Raw genomic sequence first — 25,477 nt, forward strand, 5'->3', positions numbered from 1 at the left:
GAACACATCCAGGTAGGTTCTGAATGTCTCCAGAGATACAGGCTCCACTGCTTCTCTGGGAAGCCTGCTCCAGGGCTCCACCACCCTTAAATTAAAGAAGTTCCTCTTCACCTTTAGATGGAACTTCTATGTTCCAGCCTGTGATTCTTTCCCCTTGTCTTGTCACTGGGCACCAGTGAACAAAGCCTACCCCCCCCACACCCTTTAAGTATTGATCAGCATTGATGAGATCCACCCTCACGCTGCTCTTCTCCAGACTAAAAAGCCCCAACTGTCTCAGTCTTTCCTCTTCACAGAGATGGCCCAGTCCCCTCTGCATCTTTGCTGACCTCTTCCATACTCTGTCCAGCAAGTCCCTGTCCTTCTTGAACTGGTGAGCCCAAAACTGGACACAATACTCTAGATGTGGTCTCACCAGGGCAGCGTAGAGTACGAGGATGGGTTTAATAAATGGATTTTTGGACACTGCAAAATGATTCCAGACAGCTAAGACATTGCTGCAGCCATCTTGCACTTAAAGCTCAGCTGAGATCTGTAGGTTGTCACAGAATGGTGGGGGTTGGAGGTGGCCTCTGGAGATCCAATAGCCCTGCTAAACCAAGGACACCTTGATCAGGTTGTCCAGGAATGCATTCAGATGTGTTTTTAAAGCCTGCAGAAAAGGAGACTTGAGAGCCTCTCTGGGCAGCCTGCTCCAGGGCTCCAGCACTCTCACAGCAAGTCAGTTTTCCTTAAAGTGACTATAGAGAGCAGGAAACCCCTAAGCCTACAAAAAGTGGTGTACAGGACTTTATGGCATCTTCTCCCAGCTCACTGGTTTTGTTTATTCAGACGTTGGTTACTATTTAAATGAAAAGGCATGTGCTAGACCACAAATTTGTATTACAGTAATCAAAGCCTGCCTGCACTTCAGAAGGGCCTCTGAACTCTAATTGATGGATGGCTTCGAGGCAGAAGCAGAAGAACCAGCTCATATATCATTCAGTACTGTCTGGGGCCTGGAGCTCCGTGGTGTGGCCACATTTCTGCCACGAATTGGAAATGTCAGCCCAAGAGGATGGAAATTAAAACTAAGGGAGGGTTCTGGCACTGCTTCCAAATTAAAACCATCCTTGGGTCTATATCCAGAATGAGTAGCATGCTAACATGCTGCCTGCCCTCTTACAATCATGGAATGCTAGTGGTTGGAAGGGACCTCCAGAGATCATCCAGTCCAAGCGCCTGCCAAAGCAGGATCACCCCTGCAGGGCAGGAAACAGGGATGAACCCAGGCCTGAAAGTGTCCAGAGAAAGAGACTCCACAAGCTCTCTGGGCAGCCTGCTCCAGGGCTCCAGCACTCTCACACCAAAGAAGCTTATCCTCAAGTTGAAATGGAGCTCTCTGGGATCTAGTTTGAGTCCTTTGCCCCTTGTTCTATCACAGGACTCTGCCAAGAAGAGCCTGGCCCCTGCCTCTTGACACCCACTGTGGCTGTTTGAGCTGATTTTCTAGCTCAAACATAGGGGAGAGGCGAACACCCACCCTTCAGATATCTGTAAACACTGATCAGATCCCCTCTCAGCCTTCTCTACTCCAGGCTAAACAGCCTCAGGGCTCTCAGCTTTTCCTCATTAGACAAATGTTCCGGTCTCTTCATCATCCTCATCTCCCCCACTGGACTCTCCCCAGTATTTCCCTGTCCCTCTGGAACTAAAAAGCCCAGAACTAGACACAATACTCTAGATGTGGCCTCACAAGGCCAGAGTGCAAGGGAGGGAGACCCCCCCACCCCGTACCTGCTGGACACACTTCGTGATGCACCTCAGGATGCTGTGTGCCCTCTTGGCCTGAATGGCACATTGCCATGCCATGGATAACTTCTTGTCCACCAGGACTCCAAGGAGTTCTTGAAGAGCAGAAATTAATAAACAGGGCAAAACTGAAGGAACCAACTTGTCTGAGGCAAATTTGCATCAGGGTACCCAGCTCAGCAGTTCCCATTTTGAACCGTTAAAATTTGCAGGGGAAGGCAGTTTGAGTTTCCAGCCACATGGGGATGTGCCTGTGCCAAGAGAGTCCCAGCAGCATATCTTCACACCCTCTACTCCCAAGACTCCCTGACCAAAAGGAGCTGGAAGCAGTTATTTGCTGTGTAGAAAACCACAGCATTTCACTCTTGGGAGTCCTGAGGATCTGCTCAGATGCTTTTCATTCTAGGCAGTGTCTGTGGTGAGCATGGAAGTGGTTTTCTGGATCTTTAGTCCCTAGATGAGGACTACAGGAAGAGCCACGTCAGCCTGCTGCTGCATTTCAGAAGGCTCCCAAATTCAGGAGTCCATGGATCACTTTAAAATTGTCTCCCACCACAGGGCTTTTTGCTAAGTGGAAAAGTTCCAGGAATCATGGAATGGTCTGGGTTGAAAGATTTTAAAGATCATCTAGTTAACGACCCCCCAGCCATAGGCAGGGACACCTCTTACTACACCAATCTGCTCAAGGCCCCATCCAACCTGGCTTTCAATACTCCCTGGCTTGGAGTCTCCACAATTTCTCTGGACAACCTGTTCTAGTGCTCACCTTGCTCATGGGGAAGAATCTCTTCCTAATGTCCAATCTAAATGTAGCTTCTTCCAGTTTGAAGCTGTGCTAGTTTGAAGCAGGCTAGAATGTTTTGGTGAGAAGAACCAGATTACAGGCTGGGAAAGGAAAACAATGGTGATGTCTACTTCACTCATAGGCTTGCTGAGATGTATAGGAACAAGAAATAAAAACACAGATAACCACTCTCACTGGGGCTGCTGGCTGAGCTGCAGCTTACTCTCTTAACCTCACCCTCCATTTTTTTTTGCTAATCCACTTTGCTCCCTAACCCCCTGGCCAAACCTCTTCCTTGGGACTGGGGTAAGGTTGAGAGGGGCAGGGGGAAGGTGCAGGGGCAGTTGAGAGCCCCTCCTGGGGACCCAGGTTTCTGGGAGGGCTGTTGTGTTTCTGTATTACCTTTTACCTTGTATATTTCTGTCTATAACTGTACATACTGTAAATATCTGCTTGTATATTGTGCTAAGCTGTAAATATAAGCTTCATTCATATTTCCAGAGCCAGCTGAGTCTAGTCTGGGTGATTTCTAAAGTGTGGGGGGCCAGGGAACACCCAAACCATCACAGAAGCCATCACCCCTCATCCTGTCCATGCCTTTGTCAAAAATCCCTCCCCAGCTCTCTTGCAGCCCCTTTCAGGTACTGGAAAGCACCTCTAAGGTATCCCTGGAGCCTTCTCTTCTCCAGGCTGAACAGTTCCAACTCTCTCAGCATGCCCATGGAGGTTCTCCAACCCTCTGATCATCCTCCCAGCTCCTCTGGACCTGCTTCAACAGCTCCATATCCTTCTTGTGCTGGGCTGGACACAGCACTGCAGGTGGGGTCTCAGCTGAGTGTAGTACAGGGGCAGAATCCCCTCTCCCCATCTTTTGCCCATGCAGCCTAGCTTTTGCCCTCAGCATCAAAACCCCAGCCTCACCAGGCTATGCTACCTGCACTGTCTGTTCTTCACATCATGCATTTCAGCTCAAATTTGCAGCTGCCCTGTAAAAAAAAAAACCAACAAAGCAAGGAAAAGCCTCAGTGTGGCACAGGCAGGAGAACGTAATTTGCTGTGTCCATGTCTGTATTTATAACAACAATGGATCATCCTCCAGCTGTAGCAGGAAGAAAATAGGAGCAAGACAAGGAGCAGACCATCTGGCACCAGCTCAGAATATCTGAACTCCATCTGCAGTGGGGTTATGGATGTTTGATATTCCTGGCAGTAACATCACAATCAATAGTGTTAACTCAATTTACAGGATGTTCTTCATTCTGGCCATCCAAGGTAAATGGTAGCAAAACACTCTGAGGAGCTGGGGTGCTGAAACACCCTCTGAAGGTGCCTTCTGGGGTCTGGCAATAATAGGAGCAAAAAAGCTTTCACTGAAAGCTTTCTTAAAGACAGGAACAGGCTGCCCAGGGAGGTGGTTGAATCCCCATCCCTGGAGGTGTTGAAAAGAGGCAGAGATGTGGTGCTGAGGGCCACAGTTTAGCACCAGCCTTGGCAGAGTTTGATAACCATAGAATCATAGAATGGCTTAGGCTGGAAGGGACCTCAGAGATTCACAGAGTCACAGATTGCATTAGGTTGGAAGGCACCCTCAGAGACCATCTTGTTCAACCTCCGTGCCATGGCCAGGTGTACCTCTCAACTTGACTTGGTTACCTATGGGCTCATGCAACATGGCCTTGAACACCCCCAGGGAGGGGGCATCAACAACCTCTCTGGGCAGCCTGTTCCAGACCCTCGCCACATTCATACTGAAGAACTTCTTCCTAAGATCCAGTCTAACCCTGCTCTCCCTCAGCTTCAAACCGTTCCCCTGATCCTGTCTCTAGACACCCTGATGGAAAGTTCCTCTTCCTGGAGGATCCCTTCAGGTATTGGAAGGCAGCTTTAAGGTCACCCCAGAGTCTTCTCTTATCTGGGTTGAACAACCTCAGAGGAGGCTGAGGGGGAATCTTATTAACCCTTACAAATGTCTAAGGGTGGGTGTCAGGAAGATGGAGCCAAACTCTTTTCAGTGCTGCTCTGTGACAGGGCAAGAGGTGACAGGCACAAACTTAAACATAAGAAGTTCCAAATGAATGTGGGGAGAAACTAATTTAAGGGGGAGTTGTAACTAAATGATCTTGAGGGTCCCTTCCAAACCAAACCATCCTATAAGTCTACATCATGATTGTCAGAGACATGAAGAGAAAGGAGAGGCCGAGAAAATCTGTCAACTCTAAGTTTCTTTTCTTTTCTTTTTTTTTCCTCTGCAGTCAAGGACAGATGTCCATGGTGAGCTCAGGGTAGGAGGAAGCTCTGGAGTAGAGTCAAGAGATGCTGACTCCTTCTGGGATCGAAGCTGTAGTCAGGAGGGAGACAGTGTCCCCACAGGCATCTACACTACAGAGGGTGGCCTTGGGATGAGGGCCTCAGGCAGACACTGGTGCCCAGGAGCAAGGGGACACAACTCTAAGGGTGCTGTACAAAGAAAGATGAGAGCTCGTGTTGGCACGGGCTTGCAAGATCTTCACAGAGGAGCAAAAGGATGCCCCTGAGATCAGCAATGAAGAGCAATCAAGAGGCAGCTCTCAGGACTGCTGTCACTAGATCAAATCACCCAGCTTTTGTGCAGGCAGAACAAAGCCCCTGTCATTGCTCTCCTGAGTTTCTGCAGGGGTTTGAACATGCAGTTGAAAAGCTGCCAGTTGATCAGCCTCTATCCCCTGGCAGCTCTTGGTCATTAAGCAGAGGAGGAACAGGCTCCAGCTCTAACAGCATTAGTGAAGCTTCGTGAGCCTGGGGAGGGGGGAAGCAGCTTGCCTCTGTGCAGACACATTTCCCCCTGTGCACAGCCTGTTCTGGGCTGCTGCTGCTGCAAACACCAGAACAGCAAACGGGAGGATTGTGTCTGGCATGGGGGAGGCAAAGTTTTCTACAGTGGCTCTCTCCACCTTGCCCTCATCCCTGCCTCACAGAATGCTAGAGCTTGGGAGGGACCTCCAGAGATCATCCAGGCCAACTCCCCTGCCCAGCAGGATCACCCAGGGCAGGTCACAGAGGAACACATCAAGGTGGGTTTTGAATGTCTCCAAAGATGGAGATTCCACAACACCACTAGGCAGCCTCCTCCAGGGCTCCAGCACCCTCACACCAAAGAAGCTTCTCCTCATGCTAAGGTGGACCTCCTGTGTTCCAGCTCATACCTGATGTTACTTGTCCTATCACAGGACACCACTGAGAAGAGCCTGTCCCCTTCTTTTTGACACTCACCCCTCAGACATTTATCAGATCCCCTCTTAGCCTCCTCTCCAGGCTCCAGCCTGAAGCCTCAGGTCTCTCAGCCTTTCCTCATCAGACAGATGTTCCAGTCGCTTCATCATCCTCCTAGCTCACCATTGGACTCTCTCCAGCAGATCCCTGTCTTTCTTGAAGTGGGGAGCCCAGAACTGGACACAGTATCTCAGGTGTGACCTCAGCAGGGCAGACTTATAGGGAGGAAAACCTTCCTATACCTGCTGGACACACTTTTCTGGATGCACCCCAGGATGCCAGTGGTCCTGGCCACAAGAGCACATTGCTGGCCCATGCAGAACTTGCTATCCACTAGGATTCCAAGGTTTTTCTCCATGGAACTGCTTTCCAGCAGGACCTGTACTGGTGCCTGGTGGTGTTCCTCCCCAGGTGCAGGACTCTGCACTTGTCCCTTTTGAACTTCATGAAGTTCTCCTTCACACAGCTCTCCAGCCTGTCTAGGTCTCAATGGATGCCATCACAGCCTGGTGGGCTGCCAGCCACCCCCACAGTTTGGTACCATCAGCGAAGGTGCTGAGGGTCCATTCAATCCCCTCATCCAGGTTATGGATGAAGATACAACCAAACTGTACAGCACTGAACCCTGTGGAACACCACTGGCCATAGGCTTCCAACTGGACTCTCTACTGCTGGTCACAAGCCTCTAAGCTCTGTGTTGAACCAGTTTCCAACCCACCTCAGGGTGCAGTCATCTAACCCAGTGTCCTTGAGACCACCTATGAGGATGTTATTTGAGACACCATCAGAAGCCTCTCTGGCTGCAGAAATTCTCCTAGTCCTCCCAAGTCCCTTCAAGCAGCAGCGCCCCCACATGCTTACATCTTGGTTTGTCATCTCCCAGTAGGGTCTCTCTCCATAGGACATCACCTCCCACATCACAATGCCATAGCTCCAGACATCGCTGGCCGAGGTGAACTTGCGGAAGGCGATGGCTTCAGGTGCTGTCCATCGGATGGGGATCTTACCTCCCTAGAAGGAAGAGAAAAGGAAAAAGAACATAAATAACACCCAAAACCAGACTGTGGAGGAGGGAAGAGAATCAGAGAATTGCAGTGTGGTTGGTAAAGGCCCCTGAGATCATTGTGTCCAACCACTGACCTAACACAATCACGGCCATTAAACCATGTTCCAAAATGCCGTATCCACACCTTTCTTGAACACCATATAAGAGGCTGGGTTGGAAGTGACCTTTAAAGATCATCTGGTTTGAAACTACCTCCCACTAGAGCAGGCTGCAGAAGGCCCTGTCCAACCTGGCCCTGAACACCTCCAGGGAGGGGGCATGTCCCTAATAAGTCACCCCCCTGCAATTCCATTAAATCCTCAGGAGCTATCTTCCTGCATCGCTCTGCAAGGTTTTGATGAAGACTCAAGCGTCCTCATGTGTGTCCCCCCCAAGTCATGTGAGTGAAGCATCACTCCTTCATACAGAGAGGTCCCAGCTCCAGCCCAGCCATTTGTCTCCTTTCATCCTTTCATCCTCATTCATGAAAATTCCTGCGCTTAAGACCAAACACCTCACTTTGTGCAAACATGACATCCTGGGCACCAGAATGGAAAAGCCTAGGCTGGAGGGGAGGCCACTGGCTGGATAAGGAATTGTCTGGATTGCTGCACTTAGAAAGCTGTCGTCACTGGCTCAGTGGCCAAATGGAGACCAGCAATGAGTTGCATCCTTCACAGGTCAGTACTGGGACCAGTGCTCTTTGACATCTGTTAGAGACATGGGTAGTGGGACTGAGGTACCCTATGCAAGTCTGAGAGGACATCAAGTTGTGTAATGTGGTTGACAAACTAGAGGGAAGGGATCCATCCAGAGGGACTTGGACAGGATTGAGAGCTGTACCCAACCTCGTGAGGTTCAACAAGGCCAAGTGCAAGGTTCTGCACCTGTGTCAGGGCAATCCCAAGCACAAATCCAGGCTGGGTAAGGAGTGGCTCAAGAGCAGTCTGGAGGAGAAATACTCAGGCGTGTCAGCTGATGACAAACTCCTCATGAGCCAGCAATAGTCACTGGCAGCCCAGAAGGCAGCTGTGTGCTGGGCTGCATCCAGAGCAGTGAGAGCAGCAGGACAGGGAAGGGATTCTGCCCCTCTGCTCTGCTGAGACCCCACCTGCAGCACTGTATCCAGTTCTGGCGCACTCAGCATGAGGGACATGAAGCTGCTGGATGGGGTCCAGAGGAGGTCACAAAGGTCATCAGCGTGTGTTCTTCATGCAGATGAGGTTGCTCAGAGGCCCATCTAACCTCCCCTGGTATGTTTCCAGGGATGGGGCATATAGCACCTCTCTAGGCAACCTAGGCCAGGGTCTCACCACTGTGGAAATGAGGACAAACCAACACTTTTAAGAGCACATAAGGATGTGACTGTTTAAAAGGGTTTGCTAGAGATAGGACAAGGGGCAAATGGTTTGAAACTCGAGGAGGGCAGGTTTAGGTTGGACATCAGGAGGAAGTTCTGCACAATGAGGGTGGTGAAACACTGGAACAGGTTGCCCAGGAAAGTGGTTGAGGTCCTGTTCCTGGAGACAATCAAGCTCAGGTTGGAAAGCCTGCTCTAGTTGGAGGTGTCCCTGCTGAGTGCAGGGGGTTGGACAAGATGACCTTTGAGAGTCCCTTCCAACCCAATGCAATCTGTGAGGCTGTGGATTTTCTGTCTGGAAAGAGACATCGGATTCTGAAGTAAATCTGGTTGACAGCACAGGGGCCCTTTCCACATTAGCTGAGCCCATAAGCATTTGTAGGCTGCCTACTAATTGGCTGTCCTGAAGGTTTGTTGTTGGAATGCTGGGGTGTGTGTAGGATCAACATCTCAATTACGTGGCAGGGATTGGTAAGGGAATACATTTCCTGCATCCTGGAGCGCAAGCGGGGGAGGCACAGACAGCTCTGAAGCTGAGGAAGGCTTTGATCTAACGAAAGGTTCATGCAAATTGCTGCAAAAGTAACACTCCTTTTTCTGTTCCTTTTTTACTGAATGCAGTTCTGATTCACAGATTTGCAGAAGGGTTTGGGTTGGAAAGAACCTTCAAAATCATCCACTTCCACCTCATAGAATGTGGGCAGGGACACATTCCGCTAGACCAGGTTGCCCAAGTCCTTATCCAACCTGGCCTTGAACACCTCCAGGGAAGGGAATTCCACAGCCCCCCTGGGCAACCTGTTCCAGTGTCTCACCATCCTCACTCAAAAGAATGTCTTCCTAATCTCCAGTCTCAATTTGCCCTCTTTCAGCTCAAGGCCACTGCCTATCATCCTGTCACTACAAGCCCTTGTCAAAAGTCCCTCCCCAGCTCTCCTGTAGCCCCTTCCAGCAATGGAAGGTTGCTTTAAGGTCTCCCTGGAATCTTCTCTTTTCCAGGCTGTACAGCCCCAGCTCTCCCAGCCTGTCCCTATAGGGCAGGTTCTCCAACCTTCTGATGATCTTCACAGCCTCCTCTGAACCTGCTCCAGCAGTTCCATGTCTTTCTTGTGCTAGGGGCACCAGAACTGGATACAGTGCTGCTGCAGAGCAAAGGAGAAGGGCAGAATCCCCTCCCTCTCCTGTTGCTCTCCCTGCTTTGGATGCAGCCTAGCACACAGCTGCCTTCTGGGCTGCCAGTGATCACTGCTGGCTCATGGGGTGTTTGTCATAAGCTGACACCCTTGAGTCCTTCTCCTCCAGACTGCTCTTGAGCCACTCCTCACCCAGCCTGGATTTGTGCTTGGGATTGCCTTGACCCAGGTGCAGGGCCTTGCACTTGGCCTTGTTGAACCTCATGAGGTTGGCTTGGGCCCAGCATTCAATCCTGTCCAAGTCCTTCCTCACCCAGCCTACAGATCCTGCAGAGAGCTCTGCAGAGGAGGCACAGAAATCTGGGGGTGTAAGGACCAGTCTATTTGGCTTCGTCTGTGGGACTGGAAATGATGCCACAGCTGTCAAATTTGCTTTGCTGTCTTGCTTCTTCCTTTTTCCCCTCTTCTGCCATTTTAGAAATTAAACTTCAGATCAGCTCTGAGAAGGAAGAGGGGAGGGGAAAGGGAGTTTGGATGAAGGAATACTTTTCTCACTGGCTTCAAAGAGTTGTCTCCCTTGATTTGTATCAGAATACATTTCACTGTGATGTCCCTTTCCTCTCAGCACTGAGCTAAATATTGGAAGGTTTCCCTAAGTGCCCTGACAGTGTTTGTTATTGGGGAAAAAAAGGCAGAATTTGGAACCCATTTTCAAAGCAAAGTGGAAAAAGTCCCTTCTCCCAGGAGTTATTTCTTCACAGGCTGATCAGCACATGCCTTAAGTGAGGGGCCAGATCCTCAGCAGTGCCAATTAGGAGATAGCAGTGTGCTGCAGCAAGGTTGGCCAAGAGCCCTCCTGTCTGCAGGGTGGCTCTGCTCTGGCTGTAGCCAACTCCTGTCATGGGGCTGCAACTGCCAAGAGCTGAAAGGCCCTTTCCAGATCTCCACAGGAACTGGGAAGACAACCCAGAGAGCTCCTGTCACCGGTAAAACAATGCTCTTGGACTAACACGCTGACAGGACACGTCCAGGCATGCCAATCACTGTCACAATGAGTGGAGGCCCTCTGGGAGCCTGCACTGCCCAGCAGGGCTCCTGCCCACCTGTTCTCCACAGGCCATGTGGGCCTGAAGGCAGATGCCTTCAAGGAATGGATCAAGGCTGGACAGGAGCAGAGCACTGAGGCTGGAGCTGCTCTTTCTCAGGCTGGTGGAAATAAGCCTTAACAGTGGCATTTGCAAGGGGTACTACACACTGCCCCATGCCTTAAAAAGGTCCAAGTGTCCAGAAGACTGTGGCTTACATCTCTGCATGGCTGCACAAGCAAAGATGGAGGAAAAGGGCTCAAATTGTGCCAGGGGAGATAGAGATTGGAGCTTAGGAAAAATTTCTTTGCTGCAAGAGTGGTCAGGCATTGGAACGGGCCGCCCAGGGAAGAGGTGCAGTCACCTTCCCTGCAGGTGTTCAAAGCCGGACTGGATGAGGCCTTGAGCAGCCAAGTCTAGCTAAGAGATGTCCCTGTCCATGGCAGGGGATTTGGAATAGATGATCTTTGAGGTCCCTTCCAACCAGAGCCATTTTATGACTCTATGGTTCTATGAACTTAGAAATTTAAGTTCAGCGTTATTTGGCCATCCCCACTACAAAGTTACCACCATTGGCAAAATGAAACAGCTGGTGGTGATAAAACCAGTTGGTGCTGATAAAACCTGTGGTGCTGCTCTCTTCTCACAGGTAAATAGTGACAGAACAAGAGGGAATGGCCTCAAGCTGCAACTGAGTAGGGTTAGACTGGACATCAGGAAAAATTTTTTTCACAGCAGGAGTGGTCAGGCATTGGAATGGAGTGCCCAGGGAGGTGGCCGAGTCACCAACCCTGGATGTGTTTAAAGGTCATTGGGATGTGGTGCTTGGGGACATGGTTTAGAGTGCACCTTGCAGAGTAGGGTTATAGGTTGGACTTGGTGACCCTGAGGGTCTTTTCCAACTGGAATATTTCTGTGATAGCTGACTGAAAACTCCCCTTGTGCAATGTTCAGAGGTTCTGGACTTGCAGAAAGCTTTTTGCTAAGGAGCCTGAACACCCAAATGTGGCAGGGAATACAGATTTTGTGAGCTCACTTAGCTCGGCAACCTCAGAACTCACCCTGGTTGTGTACGCCGCTTCGGGGTCATCTTCTAGCACTCTGGAGAGGCCAAAGTCTGACACCTTGCAGACTAAGTTGCTGTTGATGAGGATATTCCTGGCAGCCAGGTCCCTGTGCACGTAGCCCATGTCAGAGAGGTACTTCATTCCCGAGGCGATGCCTCGCAGCATCCCCACCAGCTGGATGACGGTGAACTGCCCGTCGTTCTTCTGCGGAGGGAAGCAGATGGGTAAGGAAACCAGGGACTTTGTTCATTTATTACCCTCCTGCTCTGGAGCTTTGCAAAGTTCCACTGTTTGGATGGGGATGTCGAGAGAGAGGTTATGGAAATGTGATACTGGAGATCAAGGAGTGAGCTGTGTCCTACTGGTGCCTGGGAGTCAACACGCAGAGGCATCTCTGTAAAGAGACTGAGGTGGGATGGCTCTGAGCCACCTAACTACATGGCACCAAGTTGTGCAGAAATCACTGATTCATAGAATCATTTAGGTTGGAAGGGACCTTCAAGATCATCCAGTTCTAACCCAGCTGCCATGGGCAGGGACACACCTTCCACTAGACCAGATTGCTCAAGGCCTCATCCAACCTGGCCTTCAACACCTCTAGCAAGAGGGCATCCTCAACCTCCCTGGGCAATCTGTTTCAGTGTCTCACCACCCTGACTGTAAAGAATTTCTTCCTAAATCCTTCCTGCAGAGGTCTACCTGTCAATAACTGGGAGTAGAGGTTCCTCTCCACACCACATTAGCGTGACCAGCAGGACCAGGGAAACGATTGTGCCCCTATACTCAGCACTGCTGATGTCACACCCTGAGTCCTGGGGTCAGTTTTGGGCCCTCACTACAAGAAGGACACCAAGGTCCTGAAGCAGGCCAGAAAAGGGCAACAAAGCTGATTAAGAGTCTGGAAAAAGGTCTAGTGAGAAGCTGAGGGAGCTGCTTCTGCGTCACGAGCTGGAGGACAGGGTCTTCTCACTTGCTCCCTCTGATAGGACAAGGAGCAATGGATGTAAGCTGCAGCACAGGAGGTTCCACCTCAACACAAGGGGGAACTTCTTTACTGTAAGGGTCATAGAGTAGTGAAACAAGCTTCACAGGGAGGTTGTGGATTCTCCTTCCCTGGAGACTCCTGAGGCCCCTCTGGTTGCATTCCTGTGACCTTAGCTAGATTGTATGGTCCTGCTCTGGTAGGGGGGTTGGGCTGGATGATCTCTTTGGGTCCTTTTCAACCTCTGAGATCCTGTGATCCTGTCATCCTGTGAACTGAGGTTCTTTAGTTTGGAGAAGAGGAGGCTGAGAGGATACCTAATTGCTCTCTACAACTCCCTGAAAGGAAGTTGCAACGAGGTGGAGTTGGCTGCTTCTCCCTAGTATCAGGTAATAGGAGAGGAAATGGCCTGAGATTGTGCCAGGGGAGGTTTAGGTTGCATCTTAGAAGAAAAGTCTCGACTGTCATTGTCACAGCCTGCCCAGAGAGGTGGTTCAATTCCTCCATGCCTGGAGGTGTTTCAAAGAAGCAGAGATGTGGTGCTGAGTTTAGCACCAGAGTTGGTAGGGTTAGAGAATGGTTGGACTGGATGATGAGACCTTTCCCAACCAAAATGATTCCATGGTTGTATGATTTCTAACCTCTTCCCTTATTCTCCCTTCACTTAGGTTTCCTGGAAAGACTGACAAGTCTGAGCTTTGCCATGATGCAATGTGGATATGCTTTTGAGACACATCAGATTTTGCAGGTTCAGTTCATCATTTCCATGCTTCAGATTTCCTTCTAAAAGAACCATCGTCTTCTCCAATTTATTCTTATCTCTTTGTACCAGTGCATGCCCCAGGTCCTTCCCAGTGCATGCTCCAGGTCCCTCATGATGCTGTATAAATACAGGTCAAACCAACAGCTGAGCTATTCCTGCCTGCAGACAGCATCAACAGCTGAACCAGCACCCAGCAAAGGTTTTGAATGACGGTAAGCATGTGCAGAGAGCTCAAAAGTAGCCAAGGTGCCCTGGCAGAGGGATCTGAGTGTTACCTTTAAAAACGTATCCAGAGAGCCGTTCTCCATGTACTCAGTCACTATCATTACTGGTTTGCCTGGAAAAGGGAAAGTGCAGAACTTTGTTAGCAATTTACTTCAAACCCATGAGCAATAAACAAGTCTCTTCATACTGCATCTGAAAGGCAAGAGACAGCCCTGGAAGAGGACATCTACTCTGAGATGCTGCTGTCCCAGGAGATGAGCACAGGGTTTGCCAAAATAAAGGCCAGCTGAGGAGGAGGAGATAAAAAAGTAATCCTGTTTTACAGGTAGGGTTCCAAGCCTGAGAGTGTTTAGGTGATGTTTGAGGAAGAGGCTGTAAGTTGAACCCAGGCAACCTCTGTGCTCTGGTATGACCGCACCTGGGGTGCTGTGTCCATCTCTGGAGCCCTCAACACAGGAAGGTCATGGACCTGACAGAGTGGGTCCAGAGGAGGAACACAAAAATGATCAGGGGGTTGGAGCACCTCTGATACGAGGACAAGCTGGGAGAGCTGGGGTTATCCAGCCTGGAGAAAAGAAAGCTCCAGGGAAACCTTAGAGCAGCCTTCCAGTACCTCAAGTGGGCTACAAGAAGGATGCAGAGGGACTGGTTCCAAAGGCCTGCAGTGACAGGATGAGGACAATGTTTTGAAACAACAGAAGAGGAGATTCAGATTGGATGTTAGGAACAAGTTCTGCACCATCAGGTTGCTGATGCACCATCAACTGGAACAGGCTGCCCAAGAAAATTGTGGATGCCCCCTCCCCAGAGGTGTTCAAGGCCAGGCTGGACAAGGCCGTTAGCAACCTGGTCTAGTGTAAGGTGTCCCTACCCATGGCATGGGGGTTGGAGCTGGATAATCTTCCAGGTCCCTTCCAGCCCAAGCCATTCTATAAGCCTATGGATCTATTAACAGGAGCAACTGGGGTGATCTGAAGTATATGCGAGCTTGATTGCCATCAAAACCAAGACCAGGAAAGGATGAAATTACATTCCTTGTAATTCAAGTTACCCCTTGAGACTACCCCTGTAAGAACATCTGGAAGTAAGAAAAGGAGTTGTTTAGCAGGAGAAGGGCATCTGATGGGAGACCTTCTCACTCTTTACGGCTCCCTGAAAGGAGGTTGGAGCGAAGTGGAGATTGCACTCTTCTCTCTAGGAACAAGTGACAGTAGGGAAGGAAATGGGCTCAAGTTGCACCAGGGGAGATTTCGTTTGAACATGAGAAGCAACTTCTTGACTGAAAGACTTGTCAAAGCTTGGCATGGGCTGCCCAGGGAGGTGATCGAGCCCCCATCCCTGGAGGTGTTTCCAAGAGGCAGAGACGACGCAGTGCTGAGTGCCATATCACAGCACAAAGGCGCACTAAGTGTGGAATGAGCACAAGGTGGAAATCAAACTCAAAGTTCTCAATAGGAGACCTGGGCTCCTATTGTTGACAAGGATAATCACGTTTTTTCCGAATCCATTTGATTAATTTTCATGCCTGACTCATTTTGATGGTAATTATATGGAGTTTTTGGTCGGCTTTTAGATCTAATTTCTCGCTAGCTTGCCACAGTGACACAGCAATAATTAACGTGGCTCGCTCCAGCCCCTGTAAATTCAATCAAATCTTAGAACAACATGTAAATTATTTTTTATTTAAATCAATTTCTGTGAGCTGGCACCAAGCACCCACGGAAGAGGAGCTGTCAACTATCTGTGAGCAGCATTATCAATGTCATTTGTAGACGTGATCAACGAGAGCTGCCACGTGGTGGACCGTGCATGTGAAGGTAGCTGCTCCTCAGCTTGGCACATGTTCTGCCATTTAGATTGATTTTTATCTGCCCACTTCCCCCTTCTTCTAACTATTTACCTAATTTACTGCTTAATTGTCTGCATAATGAAGATAACTGTGAACTTGCCAATCAAAACACTGATTGCTCTGCAGACACTACCTTTGCAGTGAGAGGGACCTGCACTGCTTCTGCAGTTAAGTAGCATAGCTACCACTCGAGCCAAAGCTTGCCAGAAGTGTGGCTTTGGATAGGAGAGATGCACCTCGGGGACAGGAAATACATCACTGATTTCTAAAGACAATAATGAGCCCCATCATTTTAAGGTTGACAACCATCTCTCTGCACACAACACAGGCTGCATCAAGGAGAAAGTTGAGGAGTTTGGGTAACCTCACTATAGATTGGCAAACACAGAATCATAGAACTGTTTGGCTTGGAAAACACCTCCAATATCACCAAGTCCAACAATCAACCCAGCACCACCATGGCCATTAAACCACATCCCAAAGTGCCATGGCCACACACTTCTTGAATGCCTCCAGGGATGGTGACTCCTCCACCTCCCTGGGCAGCCTGTTCCAATCCCTGACCACTCTTGTAGGAAAGAAACTGTTCCTCATCTTTGACCTCAAGCTCTCCTGACATGTCAGTGGATAGGTGAGGAAAGGAAATTCCAGATATATCTCTGTTTTCCTTTTACTTTTTTGTTAGAAACCACTAAACCTCCTCTGTAGCATGGGGCCCCTTATTTCTGACACTTCAAGGCAGTGCTGCAGAGAGACTGGCATCTCATTATGCCACCACTGTGCGGAACCTCTTTCAGAGTCCTGCTTTTTCATTGCTGGAGGAGAGGGCAGGAGAAGGGAGGGCAGAGGAGGGGAGAGGAGGGGAGGAGGAGAGGTGTCCCTGCCCATGGCAGAGGGTTTGGGTGATCTTTGAGGTCCCTTCCAACCTAAAGCATCCTGTGATTCTATGAAAAGCAAACCATATTTCTGGCACTTGTGTTTCATTATCCAGCTGCTGCAGGCTGGCAGCCATTGTGAAATAAATTAGCCCCCTATCCAAGAGCGTGGAAATAAAGACACCAGTAGAGCAGCTCTCAGCAAAGTAAATGAAAAGGAAACCCTAGGTCTTCTGAAGTGCTGGGTTGATTCTCCCTGTCAGCAGAGCTTCCTCCTGCTGGCATCACAGGGCCATAAAACATGTGTAGATGTCATTCCTATCAATGTGGCAATGCAATGTGCACACTTATCAGTGCAACCAAAAGGGATGTGAAAACCTTGGGGGTCTGGCAATAAGAGGAGTGAAAAAAGCTCTTCACTGAAAGGGTTCTCAAAGACTGGCATAGGCTGCCCAGCAAGGTGGCCGAATCCCCATCCCTGGAGGTGTTTCAAAGAGGCAGAGATGTGGTGCTGCAGGCCATGGTTTAGCCTCAGCCTTGGCAGAATTAGAGTGTGGTTGGACTGGATGCTCTGAAAGGGCTTTTCCAGACAAAACCATTCTGTGAGTCTATGGAAACAGGAGTGTCCTTAACTTTGCAAAGCAGAAATAGCCAAGGGCTTGTCTGAACAGGGACAATGAAGACAATTAATCTAAATTAACTGAGGTGTGCATTTGAAGTAGGGTAGTTAAATGATATGAAGCCCTAGCACAGATCTTCTTCAGAATTAAAAACAGCCTAATTGAATTTAGCTTAATTTACTTCCAAAGTAGAATTATGATTCAGCAAGCACATTTTGCCCTAAAGATGTGAATCTGCAGTAGGCTGATGACTAAAACCCTGAAGGGAATAAGCTAAACAATACTTTGAGACAGCAGCAGTTTGGGAGCCATAAAGGTTATTTCATAGAATGGCTTGGGTTGGAAGTGACTTAAAGATCATCTAGTTTCAACTGCCCTGCCATGGGCAGGGACACCACCCTCTAGCCCAGGTTGCTCAAGGCCTCATCCAACCTGACCTTGAACAACTCCAGGGAGGGGGCATCCACAGCCTCCCTTGGCAACCTGTTCCAGTGTCTCACCACCCTCAATGGAAATAATTTCTTCCTAATCTCCAGTCTCAATTTGCCCTCTTCCAGCTCAAAGCCACTGTCCCTTGTCACATCACTGCAAGTCCTTGTCAAAAGTCCCTCCCCGCCTCTCCTGTAATCCCCTTCAGGTACTGGAAGGCTGCTCTAAGGTCTCCCTGGAGCCTTTTCCTCTCCAAGATGAACAGCCCCAACCCTGACAGCCTGAGCCCCAACTGGAGATATTCAAGGTGAGGCTCAACAGGACAGTGGGCAACCTGATCTAGGTGAGGGTGTCCTTCCTTCCTGCAGAGGATGTTGGACTAGATGACCTTCGGAGTTCCCTTCCAACCAAGCCCATTCTATGATTCTCTAACTGTCATAGCCTGAGCCCCTGGTCTCATTCCTCAAGTCTCCCTCCCCTAACCAACTCTCCCATCACCCAAGGACAGCAGTCCACAGCAGCTTGTACCTACTTTTTGTGACGACACCTTCCAGGTGGATGATGTTGGGGTGGTCAAACTGCCCCATGATGCTTGCCTCTCCCAGGAAATCTCGCCTCTGTTTCTCCGTGTAGCCCACCTTGAGGGTTTTGATGGCCACAGGGAACTCTCGCTTCCCCTGCAGCTTCAGCCGCCCGCTGCACACCTCCCCAAATTCACCTGCAGAGGAAAACGAGACAGCAGGAGATGGCAGCAACTCAAGGGCACACAGCACACAGCCCCCTGCAGAATGCAGCCCAGCTCCTATGGATAGGTGACCAAAAGCATGCAAGGCTGCCCAACACTGACACATGTGCAAAGCTGAACATCTCAAGATCAGGCTCAGTGGGGCTCTGGGCAGCCTGATCTAGGTGGAGGTATCCCTGCTGGCTGGAGGGTGGCTGGGTAAGATGATCTTTGAGGGTCTGTTCTGACCCAGTGCAACCTGTGCACCATCTCAAACAGCCAGCCTACACTAAGCTAAGCAATTCCTAAGCACAAGAAAATTAGGCAGAAAAGAGTCATTTTCCCAGATTTAAAGTGCTCTGCTCTAGATTCCATAGGGCTGCTTCCTCATTTCAGGTTTTTGTCCTCAGGAAGAACGAGTCCTGGCACATCTCTACTGGCTTGTGGCGATAGGATGAGAGGGAACAATTTTAAGCTCAAGAAGGGAAGATTTACTAAGAACAGCCTTCCCGTACCTGAAGGGGGCTACAAGGAGGCTGCAGAGAGACTGTTTCCAAAGGCCTGCAGTGACAGGACGAGGGCAATGGTTTGAAATAACAGAAGAGCAGATTGAGATTGGATGTTAGGATCAAGTTCTGCACCATGAGAGTGCTGGAACACTGCAATAGGTTGCCCAGAAAGGGAGGTGAGGCCCCATTCCTGGAGATACTTGAGCTGAGGCTGGACAAGGCTTTGAGCAACCTGATCTAGTGCAGGATGTTCCTGATGAGTGCAGGTGAGGTTGAACTGGATGAGATTTGGAGGTCACTTCCAACTCAAACCATTCTAGGATTCTAGGATTAATTTAGACTGGATATTAGAAAGAAATTCTTGACTGTGAGAGTGGCGAGACACTGGAACAGGTTGCCCAGGGAGGTTGTGGATTCCCTCTCTCTGGAAGTGTTCAAGGCCTTGAGCAATCATAGAATCATAGAACAATTTGAGTTGGAAGGGACCTCCAAAGGTCATCTAGTCCAACTCCCCTGCAGTCAGCAAGGACATCCTGCACTAATTCAGTTTGCCCAGAGCCCTGATGAGCCTGATCTTGACTATCTCCAATGATGGGGCCTCAACTATCTCCTTGGGCAATCTGTTCCAGTGCTCCACTACCTCCATGGTAAAGATCTTTCTCCTAACATCCAACCTAAATCTCTTCTCTAGTTTAAAACCACTGCCCTTCATCCTGCCACTTCAGGCCTTTGTAAACAGTCCCTCTTCTGCCTTCTTGTTGGCCACTTTTAGGTACTAGAAGGTTACTATTAGGTTTCTGTGGAGTCTTCTCTTCTCCCAGCTGAAATCAGAGCATGTTTCTGGCTTCTTGGTAGACATCTCTGCATAACTTGCAAACTGTTGTTTGTGATGAAATGTTACAAAATCTTACTGCTGACTTCTATTCAGTAATGATTTGTGTATAATTTTGTTACATACTTCAGCTTGATCTCCAAAAACACCAAGTAAAAATATTTCTCTTTATCCACTCTGTAAAAAAATAAGCTAAGCTGACAAATGTGAGAAAGGCAAAGGAAAAGAAACACAAGGAAAACAGGACTGCCCAGATTCACAGATCTCCTGCTGTGCAATTTAACATTCAAGATGACTGCAAATAGACCATTCCATCTTCATGTTCTCATCTCCATCCTTTTCCTCTCGATTTCCCTCCCTTCTCCACCATATCCACCTCTTTCTCTCCTGCACAATACATTTCCCCCTTTTTTTCCCCTCAAACTCCTAACACCTGGGTTCTGTTGGAGTCTCCTCCCACCCCAGGTGTCACCACTTTGCCCTCCCTGCCCACTTCCCTTTTCAATCTGGGTCTTGTTGCAGTCTCCTCCCACCCCAGGTGTCACCACTTAGCCTCCTCACACCCACTTCCCTTTATAAGTGGCCCCAGGAAAGGCAAGCCCCAAGCTTGCCCACTTGGGCAGAAGGATCCTCCTCGGATCGTCACTGGTGAGTGCTCTGTGGTGCATCACTGGGTGGATGGTGGAGGGGATTCAAAGGCCGGGGGGCCTGGTGGGCCCCCCGGCTAGGTAGGGCTAGGTCTCATGATTGCTCTGACATTGCTCACAGGTGCTGGGTAGGCTTCCTTAGACTGAGTTTCTCTGTGTTGAGTTGCTTCTTTCAGCTCTCTGAGGATGACCTGGAGTACTTGGCTGAACCTATACCAGATCATGGAGGAACACATCCAAGCAAGTCTTGACTATCTCCAAGCCTCTCCCAGTGTTCTGTCACCCTCACAGTCAAAAAATTCTCCTTTGTGTTTACTTGAAACTTCCTATGCCTCAGCTTCCAGCCATTGCCCCTTGTCCTGTCATCAGGCATCGCCAAGAAGAGCCTGGCTCCATCCTTCTGGCACTCATTTCTTCTTCTGTGTAAGTAAATAACCAGCTCTAAAATGTAGGTCTGTTCTAGTGGGATGTGTCCCTGCCATGCGGGTTGGAACTAGATGATCTTCAATATCACTTCCAACCTAAACCATTCTATGCATCTATGAATTCACAATTCTATCCCTTGCAGGGTACCTAACAGCACAAACATCTCACAGCCCTGAAGGGTTAGGAAAGCCAACACTCCATGCCAATGAGCTGCATTTCCATACCAGCTCCAATAACTCTCTCAATGGTGATGCAGGACGCTTCAATCTCCTTCGCAAACTCATGCACAGCTTGGTTAGGGTCCTCATAGGTGTGGGGATCAATATAGGTCCTCACTCCAGGAAGCTTAACTGCAAAAACAAATTAAGACTGTTTCAGGCATGTGGCATGACAGAAGATGAGCAACACACACTCCTGCCCCCTGCACTCCACTTTGCTGGGAAACAGGGCAGCAGGGAAAGCTATTCTGGTGCAAACAGATGAGGAGCATCCTTGGACAATGACGTTTAGTTTGTGTGACACCAGTAATTGTATTTAGGAAAGCAAACAACAAAACTGAAACCCCTTTTGGTACTACACAGGGGGCTGGGCCAGGGTCTCGTTTCATTTCAGCATCAGGAGAAACTTCTTTACAGTGAGTGTGCTGGAGCTCTGGAGCAGGCTGCCCAGAGAGGTTGTGGAGTCTCCTCTGAAGACTTTCAAGACCGACCTGGATGTGTTCCTGTGTGACCTGCCCCAGGTGATCCTGCTTTGGCAGAGGGGTTGGACTGGATGATCCTTGGAGGTCCCTTCCAACCCCTACCATTCTGTGTTTCTATGATTCTGTGTGGTGCAAAAGGATCTCTTTCCAGATCTGGAAATGGTGGTGCAAGAGGTAATGCACAAGAAGCCAAATGTTAAGGAAATAGTTTACAAAGCCAGCTGGATGGACCCAAGGAGGGGGAGTGTGATGGAGAGCTGCAGGAAATTATACCCTAGCAGTCATGTATCAGTTAATCACTCAGCCACATTATTGCAGAATGAGCTACTGAGATGTAAATGAACTCTGGGGAGACACCAGGGCTCCATTTCACTACCTGAAGGGGGCTTAGAGAAAGGCTGGAGAGGGACATTTTAGAAGAGCCTGTGGTGATAGAATGAGGGGCGGTGGTTTGAAACTGGAGCAGGGGAGATTTAGTTTGGACATCAGGAGGAAGTTCTGCACAGTGAGAGTGGTGAAGTCCTGGAAGAGGCTGTCCAGGGATGTGGTTGAGGCCCCATCCCTGGAGACATTCAAGATCAGACTCCTTGTGTCCCTGAGCAGCCTGATCCAATTGGAGGCGTCTCTGTTGCCTGTAGGGTGGTTGACCTTTGGGGGTCCCTCCCAACTCAATGCAATCTGTGGAGCCTGTGGGTTGTGCCAGTGGAAATATATAAGAGCAGGCCTTGTCTCCAGGACTTGAGAGAGGAAAAAGTATTTTCATTATCCCTGCTCTAAGTTTGTTTTGACAATGATTAAGGCTACTCCCTCCAAAAACTGCTCATCAGTCTAACAAGACAGGGACATTACACTGTGTCTCTTAATTGATTTGCTTCCTGCTGCCTTCATTACACTGCAGTAATGGAAATTTGGGTGTCACTGAAGATGTGTTTGCCTTCTCAATCCTTTTCCACCCTGGCCTGGATTAGCAGCAGTGCAACCAGCAGAACCAGAGAAGTGATTGTCCCTCTGTATTCATCACTCAAGAGGCCACAACTTGAGACTTGGGGTCAGTTTTGGGGTCCTCACTACAGGAACACTGAAGTGCTGGAGCAGGTCCAGAGAAGGGCAATAAAGCTGGTGAAGGGTCTGGAGAACAGGGCTGGTGAAAAGGGATTGTCTAATCTGGAGAAGAGGAAGCTGAGGTGAGACCTCATTGCTCTCTACAGCTCCCTGAAAGGAGGTGGGAATGAAGTGGGGGTTGGTCTCTTCTCCCTAGGAACAAGTGATAGAAGGAGATCACATGTCCTCAAATTGCACCCAAGGACGTTTATGTTGGATCTTAGAAGAAGCTTCTTGACTGAAAGAGTTCTTAAAGCCTGGAACAGGCTTTCCATGGAGGAGGTTGAATCCCCATCCCTGGAGGTGTTTCAGAGATGCAGAGACACGGTGCTGAGGGCCATGGCTTAGCACCAGTCTTGACAGAGTTAGAGAATGGATGGACTGGATGAGCTTAAAAATCTTTTCCAACCACAACCATTCTATTCAAGCGGCACCTCACTGCTACCCACCCCCAGATCCCACAGCACTTGATGAAGGCAGGCTTTTCCAACAGTGGCTTTGGATCTAATGGAGGCCTGGCAGTGGCCATAAGATGGATTTTCTAGCACCCCTGCAGAGGGATTTTTGTCTATGAGGGCATTAACACAACATTTCTGAAAGCTTCCTAGGAGCAGGAAGTATTCCTCACACTTCTGCAGAGACATCCAAGACAAAGAGCAGCTGTGAGCTTGGTCCTCAAGGCTGGCTGGAGTGGAGCAAGGATTTCCAATGTGCATTCTGGACAGAAAAAACATAGAATCTTTGTGGCCAGCCAGGCAAAGTTAATGACAGTTGGGGTCACACAGCAAAGCCAGAGTGGTTCACTAGAGAGATCTGCTCCACATACAGGTGTGGAGAGCTGCTGACACATGAGGTAGTTCAGTTGTCCACGAGGCTTAGAGCAGGGGCAGGTGAACACTTACTGTATGAGAGAACAAGCAACTCTTTGTGCATCAGCAGCAAACCAACACATTTATTCTTTGATGTATTTAAAAGAACTCCTCTCAGTTGCATTTCTCATTACCACAGGGAGCCAAAACCACCCCAACACGCTGGAACTTTACTCACTGTGGCCGTTATGAAAATGCATCTTTTCTTCTTCGGGGTCTTGTTTAGCCTTGCTATAGCCACATCGCCTGGAACAAGAAAAGAAAAGCCAGAACAGTGTTTTTGTCTCTGCTGTGGCAGAAGCCCTGCTCTTTCCTTCCAGCCACACAATGCCCCAGAGCGACCACGAATCCACCCTCTCCAGTGGCTCTGTCACTGCTGTCCCAGTTTTAGCTCATCAAACCGCTTGCAATTTCCATAAGGGGATTTGGGGCCAAAGACCCAACTGGGTTGCAGTTGGCCTTGTGCTACCAAATCCCACAGATGCTCCTCAACTACTCCACTTCACCACAGATCTAATTCAGCAGTCATTAAGAACAAAAAAATAAAGCAAGGACAGGAAGGACAATGTGAGGGGAATGGGATGGAACATCAGAAAGGCATAAGCAAGGCCTCTTTTGCAGGCACCATGTTGTATGCATTGCATGCTCCACTTCACCCACTGGGCATTTGCACAGGACTTTACATTTGGATACTCTAGAAAACAGTCTTGAGTAAGCACCAGGCCACACCTTGAGTCCTGCATTCAGGTTTGGGGCCTTCACTACAAGAAGGACATTGAGGGACTGGATCTGGTCCTGAGAAGGGCACCAAAGCTGGTGAAGGGCCTGGAGGACAGGTCTGGTGAGCAGCAACTGAGGGAACTGGGGGTGTGTAGTGTGGAGAAGAGGAGGCTGAGGGCAGACCTCATTGCCCTCTACAAGTCCTTGAAAGGAAGTTGCAGTGAGGTGGGGGTTGGTCTCTTCTTCCTAGTATCAAGTGATAGAAGAAGAGGAAATGGCCTGAAACTGTATCAGGGGAAGGTTAGGTTGGAAATTAGGAAAAAATGTCTTTGCTGCAAGAATGGTCAGACATTGGAACAGGCTGCCCAGGGAGGTGGTAGAGTCACCACCCCTGGAGGTGTTCAAGAAACATAGCGCTTGGGGACATGGTTTAATGGCCATGGTCGTATTGGATGGGTGGACTTGATGATCTCAGAGGGCTTTTCCAACCTTAATGACTTACACATTACACACATACAAAATAATGGCTTACAAAACCCCCAAAGCTGTTGCATTGCTGCCTTCAAGGGTTTCTTCTGTGCGATCTCTGGCTCTGGTGGTGTTCCTGCACACCTCCTGTCTTTACACCAGGGAGCTACTATTCCTGCAGTCCCCTCTGCTCAGCAGCCACAGAAGTGGAAGAAGGCTCAGAGTCACTGCCTGTCTGGCAGTGCAAGAATTCTGCTGAAGCCTACCATGGAATTGCAAGCACAGATGTGGGAGTTCTATCTGCCCCAGCACATCCTCCTAATATTCTTGGGCTGCTCTTCCTTGACTTGTCTCTCACTCTTTTATCTCTTTTTCTAGGTGATCCCCCCCTGGCTGTTGCAAGGCCAGGCTGGACAAGGCCTGGAGCAACCTAGTCTAGTGGAAGGTGTCCCTGCCCACAGCAGGAAATTGGAACTAGATTCTCTTGAAGGTCCCTTCCAACCCACACCATTCTGTGAATCTGTGTTGTTGCACTAGCATTAACTGGCTGCTCTGGTGGCATTCCTGAGTCCTGCTTCCCTTAGACAATGTTGTAGGAAGCAACAGGGTGACCACACAGGTGAGGAGAACTCTTCTATTCACACAGAGACACATGGGAAAAATACGGGATGAGGTAAGTAGGAAGTACATGTGTGTGTCAGTCTGTCCAAGGGGGCTCCAGGAGAGCTGGAGAGGGACTTTTTACAAAGGCATGGAATGACAGGAGGAGGGGCAATGGCTCTGAGCTGGAAGAAGCTTGATTGAGATTACACCTTTGGAAGAAATTCTTCTTCAGGAGGGTGGTAAGGCAAAGGAGAGGTTGCCCACTCAGAGGAGTTGTGGAGTCTCCAAGCCTGGAAGTGTTCAAAGCCAGGTTGGATCAGGCCTTAAACAACATGGTCTAGTAGGAGGTGTCCCTGCCCACGGTAGGTTCGAACTAGATGATCTTTAAGGTCCCTTCTAACCCAAACCATTCAAATTCTATGACCTTATACAGTAACTGGGTATGGGAACTGGCTCATCCTTCAAGCAGAATGCATGAACTTGAGACAGAGAGACAGTGCTTGGTCGAGTGCAAACACTACAAAAGACACCTGAAAGGCAGCCAGTGCACAGTGGGATCAGCAGCCAGCACACCTCAGCAAAGCCCTGGGTTGCCAGGGAGCCACTCAAAACTGAGAAACT

The 25,477-nt window shown here is 49.3% G+C and overlaps 1 protein-coding gene across 10 annotated transcripts in view; it reads right to left on the bottom strand.

The window, feature by feature from the left end:
- Positions 1-25,477, bottom strand: part of EPHA5 (EPH receptor A5) — a 220,036-nt gene that overhangs the window by 20,568 nt on the left and 173,991 nt on the right. For all 10 annotated transcript variants that reach the window (XM_064148552.1, XM_064148551.1, XM_064148550.1 and 7 more), the window contains 6 exons: positions 23,244-23,311; positions 20,620-20,745; positions 17,790-17,975; positions 13,535-13,596; positions 11,509-11,718; positions 6,686-6,835 (listed from right to left, as the gene is read on the bottom strand). In XM_064148552.1, the coding sequence (XP_064004622.1) occupies positions 6,686-6,835; positions 11,509-11,718; positions 13,535-13,596; positions 17,790-17,975; positions 20,620-20,745; positions 23,244-23,311 (802 nt within the window). The remainder of the gene's footprint in view (positions 1-6,685; positions 6,836-11,508; positions 11,719-13,534; positions 13,597-17,789; positions 17,976-20,619; positions 20,746-23,243; positions 23,312-25,477) is intronic.

This window comes from Pogoniulus pusillus, chromosome 9 (assembly GCF_015220805.1).
Source record: "Pogoniulus pusillus isolate bPogPus1 chromosome 9, bPogPus1.pri, whole genome shotgun sequence".
Lineage (NCBI taxonomy): Eukaryota > Metazoa > Chordata > Aves > Piciformes > Lybiidae > Pogoniulus > Pogoniulus pusillus.